General features: G+C 38.9%; 1 protein-coding gene across 4 annotated transcripts; it reads left to right on the top strand.

Moving 5' to 3' along the window:
* On the top strand, positions 1-8,982 carry LOC137992730 (serine protease 23-like). Of its 4 annotated transcripts, none has more exons than XM_068838222.1 (2): positions 1-90; positions 7,229-8,982. In XM_068838222.1, exon 2 carries the CDS (start codon positions 7,324-7,326, stop codon positions 8,554-8,556), a length of 1,233 nt encoding a protein of 410 aa, XP_068694323.1. In that variant the 5' UTR covers positions 1-90; positions 7,229-7,323; the 3' UTR covers positions 8,557-8,982. The 4 variants fall into 4 exon arrangements, with proteins under 4 accessions (XP_068694323.1, XP_068694339.1, XP_068694331.1 ...); XM_068838238.1 differs by lacking the exon at positions 1-90 and adding an exon at positions 1,317-1,419; XM_068838230.1 differs by lacking the exon at positions 1-90 and adding an exon at positions 2,640-2,905.
* Positions 8,983-10,991: the final 2,009 nt, after the last annotated feature.

The following is a 10,991-nucleotide window of genomic DNA, read 5'->3' as shown; positions in this document are numbered from 1 at the left end:
CTTAAAAATTTCATTTTTGCGTATGAGTTAGACGCATTAAGTTTTCATCCTGAGCACAACCAATTTTCTCCCTATAGTATATTCACAAAGGTGAGTTGAATTGTACTATGTGGTTGTAGCATCTCGTTGCAACCTGATCTAATACTTGTCCCCTTTTTCATTATCCCCCGTTTAGAGAACTATCCTGATTACTAAATCACTCCTTCCTATTTTTCGAGAAAAAGCTTGTTTCGCGATAATTTACCTAGCAAATTTAGGGACTACGCATGTAAACACAGATTCAAGCCTTTTATTTTATCTTCCATTTAAGAGTGGGTGATTTAGTTGGCTCACGAACAACATTAGATGCAGTCAGTCACGCTTGTACAAGAATTCCAGAAGTGAAAAATTTGGCGTATTTAAATGCAGGTGTTTAAAGCGTTCTCGTCATCCAAAAGACACCAGACTGATTCACCTGTCCATTTGCTTGTGCAGATGGCTGAAATTGTCGAGAATGTTGCTCTTGTGTACGTTACTACATATGCATTTTTGTTTTCGAGACCTTTCGTTTTCATTCGTGTTGCCTCCCATTCTGGCGACAAACATCGTGCTCCACTTTTGGGTTGAGCGGTTTTGGAGGTATTCTTTTAAATAACTTTTCACGTTCTTTGGAAAACTTTTGGACAAATGGTCTAACAGATGGTCTCCGAATTTTCAAAGGGTGTATCAGCAGTACCTCTTAAGACACCCTTCGCCCAATTTACGCAATTTACGCAATTCGGTTCTATTCAACCCGTGCGACGGTGTTGGTTAGGCGATCTTAACCCTGCGCTTGGTTTTGCTAAGTCCATCTATCTTTCAAAAACCTATCAGTTGAAGTAAATCTTCTCAACAGAATTCTCTTTACTACTTTCATTAATTTCCTAATGTCTAAGAAGATACGGGGCATCAAATGAATGTAACTTTCGATTCGAGATAGTCTTTTAGTAAAGGCAAGAGCAGCATTAACCCATGACCGCGCCACACTAGCTTTTCTTTTAAACTTCAATGCCTATTTATCGCGAAAATGCTGGAGCAACATCCGTTAATACATCATTTTTTGCTTCACTTAGTTTTAACCCTTTTTGTTTGCAAAGCTCATTGCAATTTTAGTTCAGAGTAACGGAAGCAATTAACACACGAAATCTGTTTCCACCATTCATCTTTCCTGCATTTGTGAGAAAAATATTGGCCACGAAATCTATTTATCTTCATATCCTTATTTCTTTCGTCCATCGATAGCAAATGATTTAATTAGCATCCATTTTAAAAAAACCGTGCCAATACACTGTTGCAGTGTTCACGCACTGAAGTGCCAAAGTACATTTTCAGTAAGTAACATTCGGCAAATGACATTGGATCTTGCTTCTGGACGCTGACGGTTTACTGCGATTGTAACTGGTGAGTTAGCTTGCTAAGTTTCTTTCTATAAAATGGATATTTCAAATAATCACTGAATTAGAAAACTTGTCATCTCTGTCCAAATTTAGTTCAAATTGTGGGTCAATCGCGTCCGTCAGCTCAACTGAAATTTCTAGGTGTGGTTGCAATAAAGTCGATTTTCTCAACACTGCCAATAAGATAACTTTAGAAAGGTGGAAATCACTCGTGTAAGCAAACTGAAACAAGAGGGAGAATGAAAATCCTTGGCGCGCGACTAAGCTTCTTTTAACAGCCTCGCTTTATTTTTTCTAGCAACTTAGGGATCGGGTGATATCTGAGCGACTCTAGAAATTTCTATGCCCCGTATTTAACTTTCTTTATGGATAGATTTTTTTCGCCCTTGTAAAGCTCGAATAAGGCTAAAGGAAAACAAACAGTTGATGTAATTAAATCATCGCTCATAACAATTCACGAGTCGTTTATGATGACAAGAGATCAGTAAAAAAATCGTGTTTCCTCAAGAGGGTGCTTCTTTAGAAACTTCATGTGTCAGTAATGCTTACGCCCTTTCGTAACAACACACACGACCAAATGTGAAAAACGTTTGGACACTATACAGTATTTGGGAGGTCAATCAAAGAGAATGAGATATGCTCGTTGTAACACTACTAAGACGCTATAACAGGCCGGAAAATCCACGGCCATTGAATATGAAAGCCACCATTCTGCGAGAAAAGCGGTAAAGGGAACAAGTTTCCATAAAAGTTGGGTGCTAGATGTTGAGGCCTTTGTTCATTCTCGGGCGCAACACCGCTCAGGTTTGTTTAGCCATTTCCAAAACCACGTACCGGAAATCGAACACAACTGATTTATTCTCCTTGCTTTTTTGGTTCTTACTACTAACAGTCACTTTGTTTGTGTTTTGTGTGTCCAGCTAAGTGATCTTTCATTTTGATTTACTGAATAATTAAATAACAGCAAGATTACATCTTTAAGTACGCTAGCGATTGCGGTGATCCGTGATGGTCAAACTTCCGCTTGAGTTCCGCCGGTCACTTCCATATCGCACAAAACAATACAGTTAATATTTATGCTTGGCAACATTGAGCATGTTCTTGCTTTCTCTACGATAAACAACCGGAAATAGTGAGCTCATGCTGACGGGATCCAATGCTTTGTTGGTCAAAACGGTAGAGTGCGCCCTTTGTCAGCGGAATGACCTGCCTGAAAGGCGGAGGAAAGGAAAGAAACTTTATTTAAGTGTCAAGTCGTTCTAGCGATGGAGCACTAATTGGGGACACTGTAAACTGAAATTAACAATGAAAGCAAATCAAGTCAAACCAAGTCTCAGGCGCTAACTCGATCATTGCTGGTGTCAATGACGAAAACTAATACTTAATTCGAAGATTTTTGGCACGTCTTTATTGCACCATTTCGTTTCAAGTGGTCCGTAAAAGAAAGGACCTCTTGACAGTGAAATAAGTCTGTCAACTTGTTTTTGAAGGTAGGTGTCTACAGAACAAATTTGGAACCCGAAAGTGTAAAGGTTCCTTTATATTCAGGTAAAGCTAAAATCAATGTTGGCACTCGCTCAATATTAATTAGAACCGGCGCCTCTTTTTATCGTCTTGACTTCTTCAAATATTGCCTAACATATTTTCTATTTCCCTTAATTGCTATATACAAAAAATTACACCTTCTCAGTTCAAAAACTGACAATTTAAACTAATCAGGCAAGAGCTGATTTTGTTGTGGATCCCGTATTTTCCCCGTGAATTTCTATGAAGTTGTTTGTGCTACGTTAAACTCTTGAATCTGTCGCTGACTGTGCTCTGAATGGTGCTAATAGGCTTGCAGAGCGAGATTAATTCCAGTATTTTCACAGTTTTGCGGTATAGGTACTTTGCCGTAATAAATTAGATTACAAGGTTTAACGTCGCGCATTCGTTTGATCAATGAAGGGTCAAACAAATAAAACGATAAAAAAGGTCACTCGAGTTTATGTTGCGCACTAAGCTTACATCAGCCTTACTCGTCTGGTATGTGATATCGTTCATGTTTTCGCTGCTCTTTGTTCGAGTTTTGGTTTCTTTGAACAAACGAAATTACGGATCTGTTTACTCAAAAGCATGGGTTAAACCTGAGTAGGAGAGTGATTCAGTACGCCTTCAATACGCCTTGATAATCAGTCAGTGAAAGAACTATGACTCTATTTTATTCAAAGTCCAGAGGCGGACTGCCTTTGTTGGGCACAAAATTATTTATCAGTTTCTTAATATTGAAGTCCTTTTTGGGAAGCTATGAATTCCATCGTGGCCTTCTAGTAAAGATAAGAGAATAATGGAGTTGACATCACTTCATTTTCTTTTGTATTACTTCACTGATTATGCACAGAGGACATACCCGATTCGTTTCCTCAGCGGGTATCTTTTTGTACGGCTCATCAAAAAGTAGACTAAAAGTTGAAAGAGATCCTTTCTACGACATATTGTCTTTGCATAGAATGTTAAAGGGCTACTGAACAAATGGGAGAACAACTTAGTTAAGCCATCGCAGTATTTGTACAATTAACTCATGCTTTTGACGTCGAGTATTTTTCTTCACTGAGTGCATTTCCCAGGTCCATAGAAAAATATACATATTAATATTATACAATAGCTGAAGGACGCACTTCAGACTGAAGATCGAAGTGCTATCTTTATACTTGTCATACTTTACAATTTTAGTGTCGTTCTCCCTCTTGATAGATACACATGCGGTTTGCTATTGAAATATTGCTCGTAAAAACCTGAACTTACGTTTAAAAAAACGTTTACACTGACAGCCATAGGATGAGTAATACGATACAGAACAGAGGTCTTTACAGTTGTCTTTTTGATTAAAGATAGCATACTAAAACCAAATTCAATCCTGAATTGTTTTGCCATCACGACCGCGGAAGGAAAGGTGGGAGTGATGGGCGACGTTTTCTCTGAAGTGAACTTGACAATATGCGAGCAATATTCGTCGCGTTCTTTCGCGTATATTCTGTCAAGTTCAGAGGAAACCTTGAGTTGTAGGACTTAGAGGTATGCTCTTGACCAGTCAGATTGGATAGTGCCAGTGAAACGCATGTTGCTCCAAAATCTACCGACTCAAAAACAAATTTCGTGAAAATATGCTAAGCCATCTTTCCGGTTAGGATGACCATTGACTCCTTTTGTTCAAAACCTTTTGCGGTATATTGGACATGTTTTTCGCTCGTGTTTAGGCGATGAAATGAAAGATTTCTGAATGGCGCAACGGTATATGGTTTGTGAAACAAATGTTTAACCTTAACGTACAAGGAAAGATGAAAATAACTTGATTTGAACCCCGGCCAGTAAGGTCAGTTTCTCATTGTACTTTGAACTTTGTTCAGTTAACTTTTGTTGCTTCTGCCAAAATTTCTTTGATGAATGCATTAGTTTAGCCGCTCGGCTTAAAAATTTAGATTTACCGTGACCAATTCGTTACCAAATTGATACCAATTTTCCGACGAGGAAAAAAAACATCTGTCATTCTCTAATATATTTCTTGTTAATCATTGCGCCAGAGACCATTCAGCAACGTTCATCTCCATATTATTCGGGTTCCGGCTTTATGTCTAAATTGTTCGCACCTGAATTTGTTGCAAAAGCGGGTTAATAACTCCTAAACATGTCAAATAACTTTGCAGCTGCATGAGAAGGAGACTTACGGTCCAAACAAAAGTTGAGTTTCCCTTCTTTGCACAAAAAGCAATGCTGAGGAAACCATTAAAAAGGATCATGTCTTGAAATGTTCATAGAAACGGATAACAACTTGTTTTGAAAACCTTTTCCAGTTAGCCGAATTCTGGAAAAGATCTTATGCCGGAAGAGTGAACTGAGCAAAATGAGGATGGTTTCCAAAATGGATATTTTATAATAACTTCCACATAACACAGAAATGATGGAATGAGAGTTATGTAATACATCCTTTATCTAAAGGCCTACTTAAGCGTTGCGCCAAGAAAAGAATCGAAAGATCAACACAAAAAAAGTGGAAAATTAAGCCTAGTATGCATTATTGGAGAGTAATTCGAATTAGGTTTCCCCTCAATTATTCTCCAGACATGTTTATTTTTCAGCCTGTATTAGCATGCGACGAAGTCTTATTAATTAAATCTCTTAGTAAGCGAAGGAGAAGTGAGTTCTTCATTATCGCAATAGCTCATTGCAGCTGGCCGAGTCAATTTACGATGACATCTACCACAATGTAGTCAAGACAATCAACAACAACAACGCTCTTAGTTCTAGTATTGCCATTAAGAATAGTTTGTGATATTCACGAACTAATACGAAAGAAGGGAACCAGGCCCTTAAGAAAGTCAGCGACGGCTTGTGGAAAATAAAATTATCAGCTCACTGGGTAAGGTTTTCCGGGAGCGTTTAACAACGTTCGCAAGACTTATTTGATTAACAGTTTTTTTCTCTGACTACGCGTCTCCCCTCTTTTGTTGATTATACATCCCATCATAACATTGCTACTCGGGAATCCATAGTAAACTGTGTTATAGACGTTGCTATTGGCAGTTCCTGTTAAACTCAGGCTGAGCATTAAAAACCAAAGGTATTCCAGCCAAAAACAACCGAGAACCGTGAAAACGATCCATTGTAAACCAATCAAAATTCGAAGCTAATAGTAAAAGTCGCCTGACAAGTTACACGATAAGCACATTAGCTGATTTTAGCCAGCTCGAAAGTGACGCTTGATTCAGTTTCCGGCTACTAATCAATGAGCTTGTCAATGCACTAAAAAAACATAGTAAAATCGAAATCGTAATAAGCTAAAGTGTTCAGTTAAGTTTCTTAAATTGAAACCCGCTCTGAGGGAATCAGGTGACGCACGCCGCAGTTATTTAATAAAGTACTTACTCCGTTCAACTTAATCATTTTTATCCATAGTGTACGTTAAAAAACGAAAAGGATAATCACGAAAGTAGTTCCCGGTTTGTGCAATAGACATGACGAGTGAATGTTGCTACAGGCGGTACTCCTTTAATGCTGCAAACTTAATTTCGTCACCGTTAAGTTACGATTAAGAAAAAGGCGTTCCAATTTTTATATTGCTGTCCTTAACAAGGGTTCTGGTTTTAAAATTGAACATAACTGCAGTTGTAACCAGCATTTTCTCTTCAGTCTTTCATCGTTTGATTGGATCCTTTTGTTGCGTCCTATAATGTGCTTCTGGCCCTACTTTGCGTTTGTTATTCACTAAGACAGTTTCAAGCGATTGCAAGTAACCGTGAACCTGAAAGTTACGTGAAACAAAATTCAGTTTCAATTTCAATTTATTTGTTTATTAGCATTGCAATATCACCACAGTCCTAGGCGACCCGCAATTAGCGAAGCTATTCTAGGCGGGCCGCCTTTCTAAAGCAAGTCCTGTCTGTTATTGAACACAAATTATTGAATAAAATCCTGTTAAAATCACATACAAAATAAGAAATCAATTAATTAACGTTAATTAACTTTTCTTGGTGTTTTCTATTTTTATTAGACTTGTCCGTTTCTCGTAAAAATGAGGGTACACTTAGTAAATATCCGGAGAAGGATTATACTTCATTGTAACTATTTCACTGAGCGTACTTGTAAATCACAAATGATGAATGATTCTTGTAAGAAACTAATTATGATGTTCAACGAGTGAAGAAGAAGAGGCCTTGTAAAAACAGAAAAACTGAAAAGCAGATAACGTAATTATTTTCTCTAATATAGAAGTGATTACATGATAAGTAGTGGTTTTACGCTCCAATGACAATCCTATTCTGTTCTTTCATTCGTAGATTTGCGTCATTGGAAAGAGAATTAAAAACAAGGCAACACAGCAGTACCTCATTCACTTTATTTTCGATCCGTGCCAAATGACAAGAGTCCTGTAATGGCTTCGACGAAAAGTTCTGTTATAGTGAGTTTGTTGTACTTGTTTACTTTACGAGCCTCAATTGCGTCTCTGGAAAAGCCAGGTGAAGATGTTAGAGTTCCCTCAAAGAGTGGCTTGAATGCGTCCACGAATAGTGAAAATGATACGGAACCATGGTCCGCAAAAGATGACAGTGAAGACGATTTCCCAGCCCTCAGCTTCTTTCTCAGAGACGTTCGAACTACCTCACTTGGTACTATTCGTCGCACTGAGGACCGTCGGCCAAATGCCAGCAACTTAGTGGACCTCGATCAATTGACAAATGCAAGTCGGAACACTGAGAGTTTGTCGCAGCTTAACTACGAAACACTTTGGCATAACGGTAGCCTGACACTTACACTTGTTGACATACAGAAAGGCCGGCAAAAACACCATGATATCTGGGATAAAATTCCAAATTTCGAACTAGAAGAAGATGTGGCAGATTTCGAATCTATTGACGATAATATGGACTTATTTGATAACACGAATCGTAGGCCAAGCCGACGAAAGAGGGCTTTGTTTGGTACCGACGATCGAATTGAAGTATCCGCTGAAGGCGCGAAACATCTTCCCTATTCCGCAGTGGTCAGTATTAACACGGGCTGTACTGGTACCCTTATTGCTCAGGATCATATACTTACAGCCGCTCATTGCATCCATGATGGAATAAATTACATTACGGACGTCCCACACTTAAAGGTGGGTGTCCTAAGGCAACCTGGAAAAGTAAGGTGGATACGCGTCGATTACATGAAGGTGCCTCGTGGATGGACTCTTTCGGGGGATAATCGCTTCGACTACGCTGTTCTCAAACTGCACCGCCCTGCTCCGTCTCCGGCCCGATACTTACAAATATATGAAATCCCCGAGAATCTGTCGATTACATTGAGGATTCAATTCGCTTCTTTCCCCTCCGATAAATCCGAGTTCACTTTATGGTATTCGTATTGCAAGGCCCATTTCTTAAATCATGCAATACTAAACAGGTGCGATTCGAATTCTGGAAGTTCTGGCGCAGGGATCTACGGCAAGATCCGCAAGAAAGGTCGTCCAGTAGAACGATTTATCATAGGAGTATTCTCGGGCCTCGGCAGTTACTTTACGTTTCGCGGAAAAAGACGCCGTATGAACGTAGGTACGAAGATCACTCCTCTCAAACTGGCTCAAATTCGTTCTTGGCTTGACGACGCACCCCTCGGAAAAAAATGATGCCTTGCTTGACGGCATGCCAGCTCCCAATCGCTAAACACCAATGAAAAACCAAAGTAATAAATGTTATCAGACATGAGGTGATTTGCTTAATTGGTTTGACATTGCTTTCAGAAATAAGTAGCGAAAACGTGTGTATTAATTGTCCAACTTCGCACATTTAACTTCAAATATATTGTATTGAAATAACCTTAAATTATTATATTTACAACTATGTAAAAAAAAAACTGTCATTTAAGTCTGAGTTTTAAGTCCAAATTTGGGCATATTAAGCACAAAATGCACATTCATATCTAAAGCGTACCGACAAGCAGAGATATCTACTACTGTATTTATTTCTTGTTGATAATATAAGTTTCGAAATTTAAGGGTCTTCGTGTCTGTGGTAGTTTTTTTTTTTTTTTTTTTCATATATTGGCAAATATTCTCAATCATCAAGACAAGCTGAATATTACCAATTCCACTCTTCCTGTTCACAATTGTTTGAAATTACCTGGATGTACTCAACAGAGGGGCATATTAACAAAATGTAGATCGTGGCACTGGCACATGCGCAATAGGACGTTTCCAACCAACCTCTAGAGAAACCAATAACAATAAATAAATTCACGACTTCTGGTGGACGAACAAAAGAAGCTAACAAGAGATCTTTTGTTTTCGTCCACCAATATGACGGCGATGACGTCACATGAAAACCTCCTATTGATATGATGTTTGAAAACCCATATGAATTCTTCCGTTTACAAGCATTCTTCAAATGTGCCATTAACTGTAACAAAAGAGCTCAATTTTTGGACAAAGATAGACGTTCACTCTCATGTTATGACAGGTAAAGGTTAGTGATCTGGAGCGAAGGGATATGTGATATACTTCCCTTGTACCGAGATATATTTCCCTCGTGTACGAGGAACAGGTCAATAAAATGCTTATTGGTCAGTTGGTGAGGTTCTCTACATTAAAAAAAAAAAATTATCTCGAGGGAGCCTTGTTGGACGCCTAAAAGTGTGTCGATAAGTGTACACAACGTTTTTAGGAGCAATGAGCGACCCCCGAAGACGGATTGTTTTTAACCCAAAGTAGCTTTTCCGGCTCTTTGGAAGCTCATTCATGGCAGTTGGATTTCTTTTGTGAATGAGACAAATCAGAATCACAGCCAGGATGCTCAGACTTAAGACGTTGAAAATGCTGTCTCGGGTTTATTTTCCTTTAGAACTTAACACCCCTGAAGACAACGATTTATTGCTTGAAGGTCCACCCGCTACCAATGTCGTTGCAGCGAGTATAGGCTCTGTTAGGTGTCATAGAACTTGAAATGGCACTACTGAAATCATTAATAATTTCAAATAGTAATAATAATGATTGAATTTTGGCATTTTTCTTCTTAGACTAAGTCGAGGGGAATATGTTCGCGGGATTATGTTCAGCGGACTAAGGTGAGGGGAATATATTCCACTGCTTTGCTATTGTTATCAGCTATTGTTTCAGCCCCGCGATCCCCTGTTACAATCAGAGCCCCTCCAGCTTTTCAGTCAGTTGACAAAAGTGGGGGATTATGTAATATATTTCCCTGACAGAACAAAGAAAACCGAGCAAACTGATATATAAGCTGCGCAAAAGCCCCAACCCGTTATGGCGTAAGCTGCCCGGCGTTTATCTCCCTTGAGAGAAGAATATCTCTCCTTACTCTTGAAAGGAATTAAGGAGATCAATCCCTTTTCTTTCACTGCCCTTCCTTCTTTCATTGAAAATCCTGTTAAGATCAATAATAAGTACATCTTATATTTAAACCCCGGTGGATCGATTTACGTTTTAATACCTTGCTCATCATGCGAATCAATCAACTTTATTCAAGTGTAAAGGTATATTGTGGATCACTCAACGTTTAAATGTATTTAGCTAATACAAGGTAATTGGAGACACAGAAAGAAGGAGGACTTGCCACAGTGTTTACCCTAACCCTAACCCTAACCCTAGTAGTAATCTCGGATTATTGAAGTGCGTTCAACAGTTGCTTTGCAAGCGAAGGAGAAGGGTAACATTCATTTGGCATGGAGGCTGACATGTGAATCATTTTCGAGTTCACTTCAAGTTCTTTTTCACAGCAAAGTTAAAGCGCGAATTGCTGTGGTTATTAGTTCTACTTTTCGTGTGAATAAAGTACAGTAATGTACATGCGAAAGACTTGTGAATTATCAAAATTCAGCGTGACAGTGGCCAGTACCGTAACTAACAAGTTCGCTGAAGTTACTCTGTCGGACGGGGTCACGGCATCTGGATGGGAGACTATCTAAATATGCAAGACGTTATTGTAAATCGTAGACGCCATATGCATCTTCACCATTCATCACGTTAGGAGACATAAATCTAGGAGTAATAATTTATTATGAAGTGCGTTTTTTGGCCGGGAGAGCTTTGGAAGTTAGAATCAGTGTACG

Source organism: Montipora foliosa, chromosome 1 (assembly GCF_036669935.1).
Source record: "Montipora foliosa isolate CH-2021 chromosome 1, ASM3666993v2, whole genome shotgun sequence".
Lineage (NCBI taxonomy): Eukaryota > Metazoa > Cnidaria > Anthozoa > Scleractinia > Acroporidae > Montipora > Montipora foliosa.
The sequence above is the reverse complement of the archived record's forward strand: the minus strand, read 5'-3'. Positions and strand labels throughout refer to the sequence as shown.

Excerpts from the sequence above, each read along its gene's own strand:
- LOC137992730 (XM_068838222.1), top strand. The coding sequence starts at position 7,324 with ATGGCTTCGACGAAAAGTTCTGTTATAGTGAGTTTGTTGTACTTGTTT.